This window comes from Leopardus geoffroyi, chromosome A1, assembly GCF_018350155.1.
Source record: "Leopardus geoffroyi isolate Oge1 chromosome A1, O.geoffroyi_Oge1_pat1.0, whole genome shotgun sequence".
Classification (NCBI taxonomy): domain Eukaryota; kingdom Metazoa; phylum Chordata; class Mammalia; order Carnivora; family Felidae; genus Leopardus; species Leopardus geoffroyi.
Genome location: NC_059326.1, coordinates 225725678 through 225747317, shown reverse-complemented (window position 1 = coordinate 225747317; position 21640 = coordinate 225725678). Strand labels below are relative to the sequence as shown.

Here is a 21640-nt window from a genome sequence, read left to right as displayed (position 1 = left end):
ATAAGCATAAAGTTACATTCCCATCAAGAGCCCTCTGAACTCCAGAGATCTTGCAACGTCAGAAGCACATTTTCTTAACTTTGCCCACAGTCCGTGAAAGGCGGGCCACCCTAGAATGGTTTTCGCCCCCCATTGTCACTTTCGGAACTGCTGACTCGTGTTTTCATTTTTTTTACGATGGTAAAATACAAGACAATAAAAACTATGTGGTGAAAAGACAGACGCACAAATTACCCTCCACGGTAAATGCCAAGAGGCCCTGACCTGCTTGCTTCGTCTCCAGAATAAGGTATGGCAGAATCTTGTCCTGATTATACAGCCAAGAGCTCATTGTAGCAGATGCTTTTCTTCTGACGTAGGCTTTGAAAAACAACAGGAGATTCCAACTTTATTCATATTTTGTTATTTATATTCCATGAATATTTACAGAAAAGATGCGCTGGCCTTCTCAAAGAGAATCTTAAGTGACCACGGTTTTAGAGCGTAAAATACAGTAGCCCAACAGATCTGTCCAAGGGCAGGAAGGAAACCGTTACAGCCGAAAGGCGAGGTCACCAAGAGAAACATCCCAAAGGTCAGTGGTTCTCAAGACCTGAAACGTTGAATGCTAGAATTTACAGTATGCCCAGACTTCATATCTTTGAACTTGGCACTGACTTTCGAGAGAATCCCTAAAGAATGAAAACCTTAAGGAAATGCAAGGTCCATGATAAACAAGGTGGTATTTTGAGGACCCCATCCTAGGAAGTCACGCCTGAAAAGGTGGGGAGGTGGCTTATAACTTTTTATCTTCTCAGAAAACCGTAAGCGGTTCAGAAATACTGCCTACTGGAGACTACCTCTGGACAGCAAACAATTCATCAACTACCTGTGGACAAAAACCCCGTAGCATCACGGCCTCGGTAAGAGACTTCATTTCCCACATCAGCAGCTGTGACTGCCTCGGTCTAGAACCACGGGGCTAAATCTAACACACACGTGTGTGCATATATGTATACACGTGGAACATGTGTCCACGTACATGCGTTACATATACGTGCGTGCATGGGACCTCACATGCACACAGGTGCACACACACATAGATTTCCTACCTATATACTAAGCAAAAAAAAAAAAATCTCTTAGGCTTGTAAGTACAGCCTACCTGCTTGTTGGTGAAACCTACGCTATGCACATTCTTGGTGGGAAAAAAACAAGGGCAAGTGGATATTTTTCATAAAAAAAACAGGAGCTGTAAAGAAAATCTGTGTCTGGAGAAATTCTTTGCTCTCCAGCTGGGTGGTGAGGAGAATACAGGGCATCTCCCTAGGACTCAGGAAGTACTCTCAGCTCCTATTTTAATTACAAAAGAGGTAGCAAGATCTGGGATTGGGGTGAGGCAGGCAGGGCAAAGGGGGTAGGGGGGGGGAGCTGGCTGGCAGGGGACTGGCAGGAAGTGAAGACAGTTCAGGCAGACAGTTCAGGGAGCTGGGGACAACCCAGTGCCTGGCGAGCAGGTGGCCCCTCATCTGGGGGGGCAGGTTAACAAAGTTAAAGAGAGTTCCTTTCCATAGGATGGCTCTTTTTCCTTCCCCCTGTGCCCGAGAAACTCTCTCTGTTTGCAAAGCACAGGACCGGAAGCAAGAAGCAGCAGGAAGAAAGAGCCCCTGCCCAAGAAATAACTGGGGAAAGCACTCCCCTTGCTTCCGTACTGCGCTCATCTTCACAGAGCATTCCTCCCAAACAGGCAGGACCCAGGAACAGATGAGGGCAAGAATCTGAGGGATGCTCTTCCATCTCTCTGGGCTCTGACGTTCCCGGGGGCACGCATGGCCTCAGGACCTGGGCACACGGCTCCTCACAGAGTGACAAGCCCGCAGGTGGAAACTGCCAGCTGCCCGCCCTAGCTTCTCATCACACCCTTCACCAGGAAGATTCCCTCACTGCCGCCACTCTTGCGTCAGACTCAACTCAGGACTCGCTAAGGACACTTTCATTGGCCCCAGATGTCTTAGCTTGCATCAAAGAAATCCCTTTCCATCCAGTCGTGCTGAGATACTGAGGGATGGCAGGAATATCTTGCTGCATTTTTTAACATCCCAAGACGGCTTAGCTCACATCATCAGAAGAACAAAATACGCGTGGAAATAAGCAGATGCAAACCTATGCTAAGTTTTTTTTTAGTGTTTATTTTTGAGAGAGAGAGAAAGAGACAGAGGGTGAGCAGGGGAGGGTCAGAAAGAGAGGGAGACAGAATCTGAAGCAGACGCCAGGCTCTGAGCTGTCAGCTCAGAGCCCGGAGGTGGGGCTGGAACTCACGAACTGGACTGAGCCCCCCAGGCGCCCTGATGCAAACCCGTATTAAATGACAACGGCATGCACTATAAAAGGTATAGTGTTACTGTCACCTAGCACTCAACACTTAGTTCAAAGTCCGTGGAAAGATTTCGTGGAGGCAATAAGAAGAAGCTTTAATGCAACACACACACATACTATTGTAGGCTCCCTAAATTCCTCTAGTTAGAACAGCCAACTGGTAACTTGGGTCAAGGTTAACACACGAGGATACTTACGATACAAAAGGATTGAGAATTAAAAGAAAAATCCATAAACAATTCCCCAAACCAACGGCCAACGGCAAGCCAGGTCCCTTGTGTGCACTTTGACCTTCAGTGAACATCAGCACCCACACAGGGATCTTCTGAGGGCCCGATGTGAGTCGGCAGCCCAGCTTGTAAATTCACTGAGAACATCTCTCCTCCACTGCAGCTCAGAGGAGAGCCTGACAGTGGGCCCAGTAATCTAGTATGTGATAACCTCCTTTATGAAAAACGCACGTCATGAAGATTCTAACTAGAAGCCACAAAATCCCTATCACGGATACATCCTGACAGGGTATCTCTGCAGAGCTTGCTGTATGGAAGATGCACTGACACCTCTCATGAAACTTTTGCTGCCAAAGAATCTAAGTAAAAACGTGCAACCTCTTTGATCACACATCTCCTCAGGATGTGTTTGCCCGTGTCCCAGGAAATATTATCCTCAAGAAACAGACAAGGGTACATGATCTAGGTATAAGAATGTTCACGTGCGGTTTTCTAGAAAAGCATGCACCTAAAATAGTGATATAAATGATGATACATGCCCAGGAGGAACAGGCAGGGTCATTCTTAGACCTGTAAACGTAGGTAGGACTCCTACCCTGGGCTGTAGGCTCCTCAGCGTGCCCTGCACATCACAAAGACAAAAAAAAAAAAAAAATGTAGCAAATAAACAGAAGTTCCTCAAAGAATGAATCATGGTTGTTGGTGGAAAATATTATTTTGTATGTACAGTTATGACAGTTATTCGATGTGAACAACTGTTTACCATTAAGAACAGCAAAAGCTTCCGAAAACTCCGAACAGAATTTGGCCGTTTCACTTTAAAAAACCGTGCTCTTAAAATTTTAGAGAAAAATTTCATCAAACAGAAACGATACGTGACACATACATACAACAAAACTAAAATTTCAAGAAAATATGTAAAACAGAACATTATGAAAAGAAAAACATTTACAAGACCAAGAAGGAAAATATGCACGCACACATAATCCCCAAACACATTTTTATGCAGATAATTTTGTGGCCAAGGTGCATTAAGGTTTGGTTTCATCTGAAAACAGATTTTTAGGGGCGCCTGGGTAGCTCAGTCGGTTAAGTGTCTGACTTCAGCTCAGGTCAGGATCTCGTGGTCCGTGAGTTCAAGCCCCGTGTTGAGCTCTGCGCTGGCAGCTTGGAGCCTGGAGCCTGCTTTGGATTCTGTGTCTCCCACCCTCTCTGCCCCTCCCCTGCTCACACTCTGTCTTTCTCAAAAACAAACAAACATTGAAAACAGATTTTTAATGAATTCACATGGTTTCTCTATAATATACAGAGCATTGGAAAGTTTAAGGAATAGTGAAAATTCACAGTACTAATGATAGGATTTATATAATGAAAATATTTAGTGCTTTTTGCAATACCAGTGATCACATGTAACCCTATTATTTTTCTAATCTAAATATTGCTGTATGAGTGAAATAGATAAAAGGGATTAAGAGTATACTGATCTTGATGAGTAGTGAGCAAGGTAGAGTTGGTGATTTATTACACTGCACACCTGAAACTAGTAACACTATGTTAATTATACTTCAATTAAAATAAGAAAAACAAATAGTGCTGTATGAGCTTTGTTGACAATGCCAATTACTACTGTCCTGCCTTACAATGCAGGCCTTTTCCAAACTCAATTAAAAATCTAACAACCACTATGACTCAAGGAAGGTCTTTTACTTTGGCGTTAATGCCAATAAAACATAAATTGTAAACATCTTGACAATAACCATATAGTGATTTTGCTGAAAGACGGACAAGAAAAATAGATTTATGGAAAATATATTATGGACAACATGGTGTATTACTCATGCGAGTATCACTGGCCTATCAACAGAATGGCCAGGCATTTGCAACTGTAATTATTCTCTTTTACCCTTGATATTCTGCTTTCAGCAATAAAAAAACAACAGCTTTACACAAATTGTTTGATTGTGCCCTCGTGACACATGACCTCATGTCGAGGTAGGCAAAGACAGTTTATTTACCGGTTGGTAAGCTTGATTTAGAACTTTTAAATACTTAGATATGTGACAGAGGTCTGCGTTTGTACTCTTGCCCCCGGCCCTGAAAAGGACATGTGCAAGTTTTGCGACAATTAAAACTTTTCTCAACTCTTAAACGAAAAACATTATAGATGTGCTTTTATAGAAACATATATAGAGAGGCATGGAAAACAAACATTCCAAAACATTGACAGTAGGACCTGGGGGGGGCACCTGGGTGGCTCAGTCAAGCATCGGACTTTGGCTCAGGTCATGATCTCACGGTTTGTGAGTTCAAGCCCTGCATCGGGCTCGCTGCTTTCAGCGCAGAGCCCGCTTCAGAGCCTCTGTGCCCCCCCCCCCACCCCCTGCTCCTCCCCGCCCCCTCTCAAAAATTAAACAAACATTAAAATTAAAAAATTAAACAAACATTAAAAAAAAGCAGGACTCAGGGAGTTTCTGTCTCTTGCTTATAGCATTTTCTAAATTTAGTACGCATCTTTGCTAGATTAAGGAAAGAAAAAATTAACAATGATGTGGCAAATTGTACATTACTTTTGACATGGTGATGTCAATTACTGATGATGTAGTAAATCCGTGTTCAGGAAAGTTGTTCAAAGCCTGAACGTTCCTAATTCTAAATATGGTCCCTTAAACGTAATTTAAATATGTATGAAGTTAGTAACACCAAGAATTTATTAACGGTAGCTACACACAAGCATGTGGTCTATGGACAAACAAACTTCTTTTAAAGTGAACTTTAACACACAAGAAGTGGACTTCACGAACACATGCTTTTGGAGAGAAGTCCACTTATCTCCATCATGTATCCCATGGTCAGTGGGTACTACTCAAATGTTATTAGTGGACAAAAAAAAAAAAAAAAAAAGGCATTTAAAAGAATTACAGATTTCTTTCTGGGCCCAGTGTTGGGTAGGAAGCCACGTAAAAAAGTTTACAGTCTATTCCAACATCTCCCAAGTCTTTTACCTTCACGACTCTAAACGACCAACCAGTAGTAAAAATAAGCCTATCCCAAAGTGCAAACATTCAAGCTTGCCTACCTTTTCTTTGTAATAACTCACTTAAAAAAAAAAAAAATCCACACATAAAATCCTTTTATACAGAGACGATTTTAATCCTGCAGAACGATACTGCAGCGTGGGTGAAGGTATTAAATTTACAGCCCCCGTGTGTCACTCCCTCGCTGTGGCTGGATTTCAACAGACAAGAACTGCAGCACCTTTCCCCGTAACTGGCAGAGTCAGGTGACAGGAGGTCATGTGACGGGAGACGCCAGATTTAAATTGGGGACTCAAGTTGCATACTTTAGACCTGGTGGACACATGTTCCGGAAAGCTCTAGGCAAGGCTGAGATTCCTGTTTTAATCAAGGAATGCTCTCTAGAAATGTCCGGCCGTGTGGTCAGTGATCACGCCATGGGCGTTAATAAGCTGAAGTAATACACAACCGATATGCAGAAACGCTGGGAAAGTTGCCAGAACCCTGAATTGAAAGAGAAGATTCCATCAGAAAACCTCCAAGGCAAACACGGGGATAATGGATAGCTAGAACTGGGGAAACAAATGAGTCCTACCCTTTCTTGTAATAAACACATCTCACAAAGCTAGTTTCAAAGTGTCTCCTTACATAAATCTTCCTACGATCCTCGTGGGGTCAGGGCCGGCCGCTTTAGAAACCACATTTTACAAGGAAACAAGAGTGTATGTCTTCTTTAAGTAAAAAGAAAACCAGAGAAAAATTAATGGCATGATTTAACATTTTCCTACTGGGTTTCAAGGTTTCTGGAGTGTGGATTACCTGTTAACCCAAACCCCCATGCAATTTAACTCAAAAATCATTCATGAACCGCCTACTGCCCTTCAAAGAGCCCAGAAACAACGGTACAAGCAGAAGGCAAATGACACCAACAGGACAGAAAAGAGTGACAGTGAAGAGTACAGAGGTTCTGGAGACAAAGGTCTGTGTTCAAATCCTAATGATCACTTTCTAACTGTGTGACACTCGGCCAAATTACTTAACCTCTCTGTGTCTCACTTTCTTCATCTATGGGGACAGTTCCTCCTTGAGCTGGCGAATCGATTACATGAGTTGCTGAATGCCCAGTACTCAGGAACATGCCTGGTACACAGTAAGCCCTTGATAAACATCAGCCATATTTATTATTGTCCTCAAAGAATTGTAAAATGCTTCACAATCAAGGAAAAAATGTTAGAAGCATCACCCCTCTCACCATAAAAGGATCAGTACTTGCGGGAAAAATAAAGGCAATACAAGGAGAGAATCCTATCCATAAGGACCTCTCAGTGCAAACAAGGTGATAAAACTTATGAGTGGGATATTTAAACTCTTGAGGCTCAGTTTACTCATTTGAAAGGGAGAAAAAGATAGGTAAACCCTCTAGCAAACCAGGGTAAATTCCTAACAAGACCAGGATAGAAAGAGGCAGAGCCAAGTTCAGAGGAAAGAAAGAGAGGTAGGAGGTCACCGTGAACTAGACCGGTCAGGGATAGTTTCAAAAAGGCGCTAGCCCGGCAGGACATCTGATCAGCAGAGAGCACAGCACACACAAAGGTGTGGAGAAGGACCTGTAAGTGATCCTCGAGGGTAGAATTCACATGGGGAAAATAATACAGAGTTGCAAGATCAGAAGGCCTGGAAAACCAGACTAAGGAATGTGAGCTTGATTTTATAAGCAATATGGACACGCTTGAGACAGAATTCTGGAAAGGCAAAATCTGCCAGAAGTGTACAGGTTGAAAGGGAGGAAATTAATAAATGCAATCTAGCACAAGAAACGATCCTGGGGAATAGCGTTAAGGCCAAGATCTCCCTGCCCCGCTGCATTCTGGAATTTCATTCACCATCAAGAGCCCCTGACTCTTACTTTCTAAGTTACTGTAACTAATCTCTTCTTGTGCACCTGCCATGTGCCAAGTCTCAAATTCTAATCATCATGCAAGGTTGACACAATTATGCCCACAGAAATAAAGCCCAGGAAGGTCAGAAAACCCAAGATCCCATAGGGGTGAGGGGTGCAGCTGGGCTCCCCAAAGCTACATCTGTTCTACTTTTAAGGATGAAGTGCTTTTCATTTGGCCCAGAGGGGCACTGAGGTGTGGGGAACTATTGCTAAGCTTAATGTAGACTCAGTGTTTGCTCATTCTTGAACATTCAGGCATCCTCACAGAAATAGAGAGGAATAGAGAAATAGAGGAATAAGAGTGCACTTACGGTGATGAGTGTGGAGTAGTAACACATAGGATTGTTGAATCCTATTGTACCCCTGACACTAATATAACACCGCATATTAATTACACTTCAGTAAAAACTAAATTTAAAAATTAGAAAAAAAACAGGGGTTCCTGGGTGGCTCTTCGAATTGAGTGTCCAACTTTGGCTCAGGTCATGATCTCACAGTTCCGGAGTTCGAGCCCCGTGTGGGGCTCTGTGCTGACAGCCCAGAGCCTGGAGCCTGCTTCAGATTCGGTGTCTCCTCCTCTCTCTGCCCCTCCCTGACTTGCGCTCGTTCTCAAAAATAAAGAAACGTTAAAAAAAAATTTTTTTTAACTAAAAAAATAAAGTCTCCTATTTCTTAATCAATTTCAATGGAAGGGCACATTCAAGGCGAGTGTCCTTAGAGGTGACCCCACTTAAAGCCAGCAGAGCTAAAAAAGCAAACACGGCCCTCCCTTGCCACCACTCTGATTAAATAGTGGAGGCCCCGCCCATGCTGGTTGGTGCCTGATTTGAGAGGTGAGAACAGCAAGCCACACGATATGGGGAGAACAGCCCCTCCCTGCCAGGCCAGGGAGATCAGGGCTCCCTGCTGGTAACAACTGTCCAGCTTACAGCTGCTCTCAGGGCTCTGCTGTCCCCAACATGGCAGGGGCCAAAAAATGAGTATCTGACAACAGAAACCTTGACCGAGTGTGCAGAAAAGGCAAGGCGCTATACTCCATTGTGAAAAAGGAGGACCCCAGCAAGCGGCCCGACTCTATTTTATCGTTGCCAGAGGAGTCGGCTTCAGGATCTGCCGGAACAAGGAGCCCCCAAAAATAAGTCTTGATTTTTTTTTTTTTTTTTTTTGCTCGAGGCAATAAACATCACTGAGACCTAAAACAAAATAAAAATACTATAGAAGGGGGGAGAGAAATAGGCTCAAGAATGACTTCCAGCTTAAAAAGCTATTTGAACTCTAGGTTAACAATCAAAACCAAGACACCTTCCCAAATTAAGTGGAAACAAGGAAGGTGATTCCACCTGAGAGTAAGAAATGGGTGTAGCAGGGACATTTTCACCAACAATGTATCTCAAGACGTTAATAACCTGCCTTCTATGCTTGTATTCATGACACTTACGGACATTTTACATATTTATTCTGAAAATCAAAGCAGTCCTATACCTTCCATCAATAATCCTCAAAAGATCTTTTGTTTACATGGCCAGGAGGCCATACCTTTTCCTCAAATAGAAAAGTCCAGCTTCTGTACGTGTTCAGCTGGTACGTACCCGCCCCTCCACTACCCTAGCTGCCTACGTGGCCCCAGGGACATGGAAACACCATCCACTTCAAAATATCAACAACGTGTTTGCAAAATAATCTTGCCACTTGGTTGAGCCTTTTCTCTTTGCTTAAAAAAAAAAAGGGGCTTCTGGTTACAGACATACCCCAACTTAGTTTCTGCCAACACCAAACTTTTTAACAGCTTAACTCCAAACGCTGAAAAAACGAGTTTTCCCAGAAGTGCACACACAATTTAATTGAGAGAAGCCATGAAAATGTAAGGTCACGAAGGAACTGCATGGGGAGTGTGGGGCCCTCGGCCTCTCCAATCCCGAGGAACATTCTGAGGTCGGCAGCCATCAGCGGACGGCACAAACCTCACGGGCATCTCGCTGGCCTGCAGTAAAAGCCCTGATGGCTTTTTAAAGCAGGCAAGCGCAGGCCAGAAGGATGTGCTTGCAACATGCACAGGAATCAATTCCACGAGGCAACGCTCCACGGGCTGGCTCTGTGGTTCTCAATTAGGAGTGATTTCACTCCCGGTGGCTCATGAAGCAACGTCTGGGAACATTTCGGTTGTCACAACTTGGGGGTTCTGCTAGCACCTACTGGGTAGAGACCGGTGATGTTCAACATCCTACAAGGCACAGGGCCGGCTCCCGACAGCAAAGAATGAACGGAGCCATAATGTCAATGGCACCCGGTTTCAGAAATCCTGGTCCCGCTCTAAACAGCAGCTGCTAGTCACAAGAAGCTCCCATTCTGCTATTGTCTGGCCATGCTCACATAAAGCTAATACATGCAACATCTTGTTCCCCCCGCTTTTTTTTTCTCAATTGCTAGCGTTAGTTAGCCTCAAACTGCTGTCCAACAAGCAACAAGTCATTATGCCTAAATCACAATGGAAAAAGTTAGCAAAGACACCAGTTACCAGGGCACTACTTAGCGACGAGTCGGTACGGTTTTGCTGTCCTTGGAAACATATCACTTCCACAGTTACTGTTTCTCCTGTGACAGGACATCCCATGATTTTCTTCACTGGAGAATTTCACGAAATTTAACAAAAGGATGGCCTGTTAGAAGACACTACCGGAGACAAACAGGATCTATATTAGGAGTTTGTCTCTAACACAGCACCGTTTTGCCTCCCTGACTGGCCTTGATGGCCTCCCAAGGTCACTACAATTATAGGTGGAACTTTGAATGCTGATTAGAATATTGTACTACAAATACATCACAAGATTAAAAGCATAACTCTTTTTTTAGTTTTTTTTTAATGTTTTTATTTTTGAGAGAGAGCACGCAAGCAAGCGCGAGCATGAGCGGGGGAGAGAGAGAGAGAGAGAGAGAGAGAGAGAGAGAGAGACACACACACACACACACACACACACACACAGAATCCGAAGCAGGCTCCAGGCTCTGAGCTGTCAGCACAGAGTCTGACACAGGGCTTGAACTCACAGACCACGAGATCATGACCTGAGCTGAAGTCGGACGCTTAACCTACTGAGCCACCCAGGCGCCCCAAAAGCATAACTTTAAATAAGTGAAAATTTCCCCCAAATACGTGAGTCACCAGCAACAGAGAAAAAAGGCTCTGGATTCTGTAATAAGCTCTTCAACCTTGGGCTTGTGACTTGACATCTGTAGGCTAAGATCCATCATCCAGAAAACTGAAGGGGATGGACTAGATGATCGCCAAAGGCCAGCTTCATATTAATCACTGAAATAAAATCCAACAACCAGGTCTCCTTACACTTAACCAAGGTATGGTGTAAGGAAAAAGTATTTCAGAGAAAGGGCCGGCAGGTCATAGCTGTACCATGTTATCCTGCAGTTCCCCCCCACTTGCACTAGGGGGCAGAGTTCTGCCCAGGGGGAGGTCACAAGCCCCCTCCCCTCCTTGGTCCAAAAACAGGCTTCAACGGGACTGAAACCCCCAACAAAACCGAATACAAATCCTCCTGGTCGCGAGCTTTCCCAAGGGACCCAGAACACACAAAAAATAATAATAAAAAAAAAATACGAATTAGTGTCCTGCAGGCGGAGCCCAGGTTTTCTTACAGATGAAAGCAATTAAACATGGCCCACTGGTCCATCTTTGGTTAACCTGCAACTCCAGTAAAAAGTTCTGGTGTTTTCTTACAGTCATGAAAACAAAACTCTATGGGTTAAAAAAAAAAAATGCTATAGTCTCAACCACAGATTTCCTTAAAAGAAAAAAAAAATATATGAATGGATAATTCCTTTCCAGTCTGCTTTTCACGACAAATGTGGGTATCACGTATGAGATGCCACCTTGAAAAAAGTGGATATTGCTGTTAGGCAAGAATGTATTTATTACTTTGGCCATTAAATACAGTTGTCTAAGAATAAGGTAAGCATCCATCAGGGGGAATGACTTGAAATATTATATCCAATTAAATAGGATAAAGCAAGTTAGCAAACAGAGGCAAGCCCTCACCAATCTAATTTGCTGGAAGATTCCAAAACTGTCCTGGATTCACGAAACGTCCCCTGGCTTCCAATGAAAGTCACATCAGACTCCCTTAAGTCAACTCAGTTTACTTTGAGCCACTTCAAACCTCAAACTTAAAACAGAATTTATTAAATAAACACAACCAAGAAAGGAGAGGGAGCCAAGAAACCACAGTAACTCTCCATCCCAGGGAGGGGGAAAAAAAAAAAAAAGGAAAAAAAAGGTTCTCAAGTCAAGGGTTTCAAGTAACCGTGGTGTCCCGCCCTCAATGGCCCTAAAAGGGGCATCAGCTTAAACGTTAAAAATAATCATTGTTTGCCCCAAACGATTTTCTTTAAATTCGAATTCAGAATCTGCCAAGGACCGTCAGCACAAGCACATGATCTTTTGATCTCTGCCTCTGGAGTGATCTCAAACCCTGAATGAGCACATCTTGGGGAGCGCTACCACCTAGACTCCAAAGGTCCCGTAGGCAGAGAACACAGTGAATGATTAAACCCTCGCCTCGCTTCTCGCACTTCATTAAGCCGTCTCCTCTGGAAGGGTTTGTGCCCCTCTCACAGGAAGCCGGCACGTTTTGCAAAGGAAATACCAGACCAGAACTTTCTTGGAGAAAGGCACGTCCCGGTAGAACATTCGATTGGGCTTCCCGCACCCCGGCAGCCGCGGCCCGGCGCCCGGCGCCTCACCTCGCGCGGGGCGCCGCAGGGATACCCGGTGAGCCAGCCACCCACGCGGAAGGAGGCTCACCTTCGCTACGTCCCGGAGCGCGGGACAAAACAAAACCTGCTTCAGCTTACTCATCCGGAGACTCCCCGGGGGTGACTTCAGGCGACTCCCGGGAAGTTTTGCCCTCCCGGGCTTAGTTAGGACCGGGTCCCAAGCGTGCGCGCGGCGCGGTGGGTAGATCCCTCCCGGGGCGCGGGGGCCAGGTCCCGGCAGGGTCGCCGGCGCGAGCGCACTCACCTCGGGGAAGAAGTTGTCCATTGTTCCAGGGCGCTCCCCAACTTGCCCGAGTCCCGCGTCCGGCTCGCGGAAGTCAGCCCAGCAGACGGTCCGGGGAAACCATGCGTGTCACGGCGCGATTCCCAGGAACCCGAGCCCGCGGGGCTCCCCGGCTGCCATCGCCTTACCCCCTTCTCGTCTTTCGCACCTTTTGTTTGCCCAAACCCAAGTCTCTAACTCATCCGTCCCAACCGCAGCCTTTGTCTCCCTGCCTCCAAGTTCCTTACTTCTGCGCGCAGCGCTCGCGAGCGGAGAACAGCTGGTGACACATTCTTCCCCCGGGCTGGGGGAGGGCGGCGGGGGTCTTGGGAGCGCGCCCCCTCCTCCTGCGCCCCAGCCGGAGGCGCTCGCCGCGACAGGGGGACAGCGGCCACAAAGCGTGCCCGGAGTAGCTACCCCAGCGCGAGCGCCGCCGCGGTGAGGGTTCGGGCGCCTGGACTCAGCCGGCTCACCGCAGCGCGGAGATTTGCAGACAGGAGCACTCGCCCCGCCCACCAGCCCCGCCCCGCCCCGCCCCGCCCCTCCAAGCGCTGGGCCCCGCCCACTCGCCCGCCCCTCCAGGAGCCAACCCTCAGCCAACCCCGCCCCGCGCTGCGGCTGGGTCCGACCCCGCCCACCCCGCCTGGGGCGGACGCCGGCTCGGCGGCTAGAGGAGAGGACAGGGGAGGGGACGGGTGGGCCGGGCTGCACCCTCTGGTGTCTCCGCCTCCCCATCCAGGCGTGGGCGGAGGAGTCGACTCTACCCTCTGGTGATAGAGACCAAATAGTCACCGGGGAGGAGGGGTTGGGGGATTCTTTTGTGCCTTTGATCTTCAGCGGACCCTGGAACCCGCTCAACACGGATCTCATTAATGCAGCTCGGCAGATGAGCGACCCCGGGGAAGGAAGCGCGGTCGGCCGAGCTGCCCCGGCTGTTGGGCCAGATCAAAGCGGAGAACGGAGGCTGCTCAGAATTTCTAGAAGCTGCCTTCCCGTGTAGAGTTTCTGTCCTGCAGTCGGGTTCACAGACGTTTTCCTAGCAGCCGGGGAATGTAGTTTTGTAACCTGGAAGAGGACATGGCCAGTTGCACCAGAAAAAAATGTAACCCTTTTCCTAGACCTGAAGGAAACAGGCAAAGGGAAGTGAGGTGAAGGATCAAACCACCTGATACGAAGTTGTTTCCTCTAAGGCAGGTCCTTAAACCTGAGCGTGCACAGGAACCACCTGGGAATCTTATCAAAATACAGGTTGGAATTCAGTGGGGGCATTTCTAATAAGCTTCCAGGTGCCCTCAAACGGAGGCACCAGGCCCTGTGCTGGTCTGCAAACGGAAGCCCGTCTGTAACAGGTAGAAAAATTGAGAGCAAAGGTTTAGGAACTTTAGTAGCCATTGAAAAATGCCTCGACAGCCAAACAAATGACCGGAGGACTCTCTCAACCGAGTGTAAACCAGCTTTGGTATCGGCGGATTCGTGGTGAGTCATGCCTGGCACAGCAGAGTTCTCCTATTGGTACCTGGCAAATTGGAAACAAAAACGACTGGTTCTTCGCCACAAGTGGTTTGCGAAGTTCTCTCCAGGGGATCTGCCAACTGCTACTCATCCTTCAAAACTCAAGTCAGAAAGTCACATCTTCCAGGGGCCGTCTTCCCAGAAATGCCAGGCCACTTACCCAGCCACACACCACGGGGTGTGCCTTATTCCTAAAACTGTTGAGGACACTGTATGGCTTAAGGTTTTTTTGTTTTTTGCTTTTTTTTTTTGTTTTTTTTTTTTTGTTTGTTTGTTTGGGGTTTTGTTTTTTCTGGTGTCCTGTCTTTCTTCAGTTGGGAGAATTGAAGCTCGTTAACAGAGGGAACTGTGCTTTAAAATTTGTATCCCCAGCCTGTCTCAGACAATGAATGGATGTAGCATCCTTCTGTAATCCTTAGGTGAAAATCCAAGTGTGTCTGTAACCTGAATCTCAGAGCAGCGCTTCAGCATAAATCTCCTCATACCCACCCCACTTCCCTTTGGAAAGAGTCAATTTGTAAATTAATTGGTGACAGCGTGCTATGCTAGTGCCCTGATTCACATGTTTCCACACCTAAGCCATGGAAACTTGTGTCCCAGGTTGCCGGCAAAATTAAGATGGGGCCAGGATAAATACCAACAATCCCAGGCACCAGCCAAAGTGCTCAAAGGAGTCCTGGGGCCACCTGTGCCCAGATACTGGCGTAAAACAATTAACAGTCATTTTGGTGTTAATCTGTATAGAACATCACTCAAGAGAAATTACCAGGCAGCTTGTTCAAGCCAATGTGTGGGTGTGGCTGGGTCCCCGGCATCAACCCAGCCACCAATGTCCTGCGCGGCCTTGGCCATGTCCTTTCAAAGTCACTTTCCAGAACTGGCTTCTCAATCGTAACAAATGTACCACACCAATACGGCACGTTAATTACAGAGACTGGGGGGAGGGGGGCAGTGAGGGGACACTTCCCTTTCAATTGTTCTGTAATCCTAAAACTGCTCAAAAACATAAAGTCTATTAATTTTTTAAAGGTCACTTCCCTGTTGATTAAGAAGATATAGTTAATAATTACCCCCACTGTGACTCATATAAAGAGTTGTGAGCCAGATCCAATACATAAGGGTTGAATTTTACTTAAAAAGTTTACACCAGGGGCGCCTGGGTGGCTCAGTCGGTTAAGCATCCGACTTCGGCTCAGGTCACGATCTCGCGGTCCGTGAGTTCGAGCCCTGCGTCGGGCTCTGGGCTGATGGCTCGGAGCCTGGAGCCTGCTTCCGATTCTGTGTCTCCCTCCCCCATTCATGCTCTGTCTCTCTCTGTCCCAAAAATAAATAAACGTTAAAAAAAAATTTTTTTTTAAAGTTTACACCACCTTATCAAAATCTCCTGAAACAGTTGTTACAAAAGAAAAAAAAAATATATATATATATATATATATACATATATATATGTATGTATGTATGTATATATAACTGTGAATCTCAGGGGTGGGCTGGGTGCTTAAAAATCGGCATTTTAGTAAGCACCCAAGTAGGCAATTCTGAGTTTGAGAATCGCTCCTTGTGGTTATCAGAATTCATCAGATTTTCTGTATAAACGTACATTCTCCAAAAGGCATAAAGATGACCTGCAACAGTAAGACTGTGGAACAAACAGCCAAGTGCATGTTATTTTAAGCATTCGGAATCCATTGTTGAAAAGGACCATGTTAAATTTACAAGGGCCTAGACAAAATTGGACAGAGAAGGGGAAGCAATTTAAATCGAGAGATCTCTAAGAATATCTATTCTTCTTACCAGTGTTTTAAAGTTATGTGCTTCCTTTTAAGAAGCTGTCTTACCCATTGGCCAAAGCTGATTAGGCTAAAACAGTTAAACCTTGCCCTCTAACAAGTGACAGGCTCAAGAATGTGTGTGTGTATGTGGTTTTTTTAATGTTTATTTTTCAGAGAGACACAAAATCTGAAGCAGACTCCAGGCTCTGAGCTTTCAGCACAGAGCCCAATGCAGGACTCGAATTCGCGGACCTGGAGACTATGACCTGAGCTGAAGTCGGCGCTTAACCAACTGAGCCACCCAGGCGCCCCAAGAATGTTAATGACAGAATGGGCACATTTCCGGAGACAAAATTCCTTCTCAATTATCCTTATTTCTCAAAGACTCCATGCTAAGTGTCATTTTCAAAACAAAACACCAAAGAAGCTCAGGCTACATTCTCTCATTTAGCTGCAAAAATTAACCCACACTGCTGAAAGATTTATTTTAATACAATTGGGGCCATTTCCCCACACAAAGGGAGAATCATGTAGGGTATATAATGAATGAAGTAATATGATCTCCCTCTGTTTTTGTTTTCCACCGTGTGTTTGTTTGATTTTATTTGAAGTGTGTTGTCTTAACTTCCTTGGTGATTTCAAATCAAGTTCTTTGTTGTTGTTCTGTGGCTGCTGCCAGTTCCTAACCTGGTTGTGTCTTCGTGTGTAGAACCTTTTCCATTACTTTTGTTTTTATTAAATACTCACCTGTAATTGCTCCTGTCAGAGTAATGGTTTAATTACTAGGTATGGAAAGGGAAAGTGCGGGAAGGTTCTTTCACACAAATTAGAAGTTAATAACTGACACAACTCTAAAATCCTGTTTTTCATGCTCCACTAAACAGCGGGTGTTCTTTGGGTTCACCTATAATCTTGGATATTTTAAAAATTAAATGTATTTGCTTTTCTGAACAAAAATGAAGGGCATTTGTACATGTTCTTGAAACTTGTAGACAAATGTATGTGTGTGTGTGTGTGTGTGTGTGTGTGTGTGTGTTTATTTCTCATAACTTGCAATTCAAAAGCCCTGAAGGGATTTTTCTTTTCATGTGAAACTGAGAATGATTGGGAAAGATTTGCCGAGAAAGAATAAAATTGGCGGTGAAATGATGTGACGTGTTTTACCCTGTAATACAACTAAACAAGTACAAAAGAATCAACAGAAATCAAGCAGGGATAAGACACTCAAAAAAAAAAAAATGAATTTGCTACTCTTCCTTGTTTTCTAAACACGATGGACTTGGGCTAAGATGCAATTGACCTCATCGGAAGCAGGCCACTCAGTGGATAGCAGATTCTAACTAAATCCCCATGGCTCCAGACTAGGGAATGCTTTCTAAACTGACGGCCCACAGAAGCACAGAGGATGGTTTTCACAAATGAATCTGTTTCCTTTTAAAGTGCGAGGTCCTGGTTCTGTTGAATGTGATCAACAAATGGAATCCAACTCGTTGAAACCCTCCAGGGTGATATACTCTGCCTGCTTAGAGACTGTGACGGCCCCCATTCTCCTTGATTTCTTTGTATCTTCCTGCTTTCATTGTTCCAGAGCGGCTCTGAAGCGGACTTTCCGTTAATCACAACATGTTTACTACTTCCCAACCTCGTGTCTTCGCTTATTCTCCTTTCTTGATTTTTCAGTTTTTCCTGGTTATTCAAGCCAATAAATGTGTTTGTGTCTGTTCCACTAGCAAATGGCTGTTTCTGGGGCCCCTGGGTGGCTCCGTCGGTCGAGTTGGGCTCCTGTCACGATCTCACAGTTCATGAGTTCGAGCCCCTCCTCAGGCTCTCCGTTATCAGCGCAGAGCCCTCTGCGGATCCTCTGCCCCCCTCTCTCTCTGCCCCTCCCCGCCTCAAAAATAAATAAATATTAAAATAAATTAAAAAAAATTTTTTTTAATGTTTATTTATTTTTGAGAGAGACAGAGACAGAATGCGAGTGGGTTACGGGCAGAGAGAGAAGGAGACACAGAATCCGAAGCAGGCTCCAGCCTCTGAGCTGTCAGCACAGAGCCAGACATGGGGCTCGAACTCACGAGCTGTGAGATCATGACCTGAGCCCAAGTCGGACGCTCAACCGACTGAGCCACCCAGGCGCCCCTAAAATAAAATTTAAATACATGGCTGTTTCCTAACCCACTTGCTCTCTGAACTACTGGGCCATCTCTTCAAGCCCCGGCCTTGTCACTTTCTACGCCTTCCTCTCTGAACCACCAGCTCTCCCACCGCTTACAATCAGATAATTTGCCCGCAATTCCACCCTCGCGAAGATCACCGTGACCTTGAAATAATCAAATTCAACAGCCCTTTCTCAAATGTCATCTCCCTTGACGTCGCCCCTCCTCTGGAACTCTCAAACTTCTCAGCTCCCGGGCCAGCTTCCAGAGCGGGCAGCCTGGAGAGGGAGCCGCACAGGACCTGACGCTCAGAAGGGGCCCTGGGCTTGGGTTAATACTCTGTTGTGATGTCTCAAACTCCTTACCGACTTCTGAACAAGGGGTCCCGTTCTTCCGTTTTGCACTGGGCCCTGAAAATTACGTAGCCGGTCCTGCCTAGCTTTGAGGGCGCTGCACTTGTCCGGCTTCCCCGTCTCTTGGAGCGCTTTGCTGCCACTTTTACGGGCCCCTGCTCTCCTTCCGCCTCTGAAACACGCTCAATCCTAAACACACTTCCTCTTCCCCCACGCTTACGTGGCTGCCGCACGCGGTCCGTCACTTCCGGTCTCCTCGGAAATTGATCCCACGTCCGTAACTCCAGCTCTGAGAAGTCCCAGCCACTTATTCCCACACCCCTGTTGACTGTTTCCTCCCCGAGTTCCTTCTCCCCCTTCACGTGCCCAAACTAAATCTTCACTGTCTTCATCACCTTCTACCAACCGGCCTATATTGATTCGTGGAACGATAGCATTCGGCCACCTTGATGAGCCGGGCTCTGTCACCTAGAGCTGCCCCGGGTCTTCCGATGATCCTATCACGTGCGGAGAGGGGCCTTCATGATGTGAATCCCTCTAGCCCAACGGAGAATATTCAAGCTTCTTTTGCTCCAAACATGTGACTTCAGTTCTAGCAGTCCCACGCACCCACTCGAGGTTTCCCCTCCTCGGGGGAAATGGGGGCTTGGAGTGCAAATGGGGGTGACCCTGTTTGTGACAGAGTTGAGTGGATCTGTGGTCAGCTGTGAGGGCAGCGACTACCCGGCCAGCAGGAGCGGCAGCAGGTTCCTTGGGGGGGGGGGGGGGGGGTAGGCGGGGAGGCCCCCGACTCACCAGGCCCATTCCGGGCTGTGGTTCTCAGAATTGTTTCTGGAGACCTAAAAACCCACTCCTCCAGCCCTTCCAAGGATACAGCAAGCCTCGTAATACCCTTTGTAGTACCTCTTAATTCAATCTGTGGTCTGCAGCCTGCCAATACCTTAGAAGAGCATCACCTTAAGGGCCAGGCAAGTGCCACCTTTAGACACCTTTAGACGTGGGCTGCTTTTCTCAAAGTGGTCTCAGTGCTCCTTTGGTGCCTGCAACTGTCTGGGGCCAGCTGGGCCATCCACGGGAGCCACCCTGGACCCAGATCAGTCCCATGTGGATTCAGTCTCCATTTCTCCTCTTCGGGGCTCTCTCCGACCCTCTCCCCCACACAAGGTGTCATCCAGAAGTCCAGGGCTGGCATGTCTCGGGGACCCTCTGGAGCCCGTGGCTGGACCTCCGTCCCAGGAGGACAGCCCCCTGGCTTCTCCTGCTGGCCAGTGCAGTGTGTTTTTCACAGGATTGTGAGGGGTGGGGCCACCTGAATGAGGCTAACGAGCCATGCTTGAGTGACTTTCACTCACCGAGGGCGCAGGATGACGACAGTAGTCCCGGCTACCAACAGGAGAGCCGGCACCCGGACCCTAAGAAGACTCTTCACGTACGTTGGCCGGAACAAACAAATACCGAGGGGCTCTTATTCTAAATCTCCGTGGAGGGGTCACTCTACCTCCCATGGGCCCATGAATTTTGTAATAAATATTTAAATCAAAGTATTTGTATATATACAGGGGTTTTATATACCTTCAGGGCAGCCTTGAACACCAGCACAGAAAACAGCTCAAGGCTGGCACGCAAGAGAGAAACTTGGGGGGGGGGGGGGGCGGTTAAGACTCAGGAGCTACGTCGCAGGGCCAATCCTCTGCAAACTCTTTTTGGCGATTTGGCAAGGCTTTGTTTTCCTCCACCTGAAGTGGCTATTGCTTTTGCTTCTTAAATGAGTGAGTTGAGAATATGTTCGGAATGTTGTTGTTGTTGTTGTTGTTGTTGTTTTCCTAAAGTTTCCAGGAGGCAAGTGCTGCTGAGAGTATTAGGGGGAAAAAATCAGATAAGGGCAGAAAGTTGTTTGTATAAGAATGTCTAGGATAGAGTTGTTTATAGTAGTTAGGAACCTGGACACCACCTTAGTGCCTCTCGGCAGGAGCCCGGCTGAGTAAATTGTGACAAATGTGCATAGCAGACACCCTCGGGGTTAGAGATTTGCTTCTGTGTAACAAGCTGCCTAAACCTCAGTGGCTTCAGACAACAATGACTTCTTATTTCCCACCACACCGTGGCTTGACTTGGCTTGACTGGGCTTCATGGCCAGCAAGGTCAACTGGGTTCTCTCCGGCAGCTGCAGGCAGACAGGTGCTCAGCTGTGGCTGGTCCTCAAACACGCCGTCCACATACGGCAGGAACCTGGTGGGGGGAGGCAGCCGGGACAGCTGGGCCACTCTCTCCACGTGGCCTGTCTTCGCACCCGTGACAGGGAGAGGGCAGAATTCGCAAGACCTTTTGAGAACTTGCGCAGAAGTCACGCGACATTGTGTGGGCCGCATTTTATTGGTCAAAACCTGACCTGAGGCCAGCCCAGATTCCAGCCTCTCCTGATGGAAGAAGCTGCAAAGAATGCGTGACCTCGTTGTTTGTTTTTTGGTTTGTTCGCCATTTTGAAATGCACAGTAGCGTTTCATGTGCGCAGCGCGTTTAGTAGCATTTAATATATTCACGGTACCTGCACCTCCCTAGTCCAGAATATTTTCACCCCCAAAGGAAACCTCATACCTATTAACCAGCCACTCAGATTCCTGTCTCCCCCCAGCCCCCAGCAACGAATTTGCTCTCTCTCTCTATGGATTTGCCTACCCTGAATATGTCACATAAAGGGGAACCACACAGAGCTTTTGTGACTGGCTTCTGTCACTCAACACAGTGTTTTCGACGTTCATCCATGCTGCCACGTGTTCTAGTACTTTATTCACCTTTCTGATTGAATAATATTCCATTGTACGGATAGACCACATTCGGTGGATCCATTTGTCAGTTGACGGGTCTTTTCATCGTTTCTGCCTTCTTGTTAAGGCGAATGGTGCTGCCGTGAATACTCAGGTACCTGTTTCCAATTCCTTTGCAGAATCCAATTCAACGAGGAGTGGAATTGCCGGGTCGTATGGTAATTCTACGTTTAACCTTCGGAGGAGCCACCAGAGTGGACTCGTCTGTGGCCATTTTAACCCATCATACTATCCAGATTTATTGATGCGGAAATATGACGAGGCAAAGAGATGACATGTTATATCTGCACGTTATAAACATTTAAAACTGGCCATGGCTTAAGGCAGACAAGTTTGTTTTGCTCTCATAAACCAAGCCAGGAGGCCTGGGATGTTGCACAGTCTTTAGGGACACCGACTCCTTCCAGCTGTCTCTGCAGTACGCCTCCGTGGCT

General features: G+C 46.6%; 1 protein-coding gene across 4 annotated transcripts in view; it reads right to left on the bottom strand.

Annotated features, from left to right (window-relative positions):
- MYO10 (myosin X) overlaps positions 1-13141 on the bottom strand; it is a 230219-nt gene extending 217078 nt beyond the window's left edge. For 2 of the 4 annotated variants that reach the window (XM_045441574.1, XM_045441564.1), the window contains exon 1: positions 12571-13065. In XM_045441574.1, coding sequence (XP_045297530.1) covers positions 12571-12591 — 21 coding nt within the window. In that variant the 5' untranslated portion in view covers positions 12592-13065. Of the gene's footprint in view, positions 1-12570 lie in introns of all 4 variants that reach the window. The other 2 variants (XM_045441547.1, XM_045441556.1) reach the window with 2 other exon arrangements.
- Positions 13142-21640: the final 8499 nt, after the last annotated feature.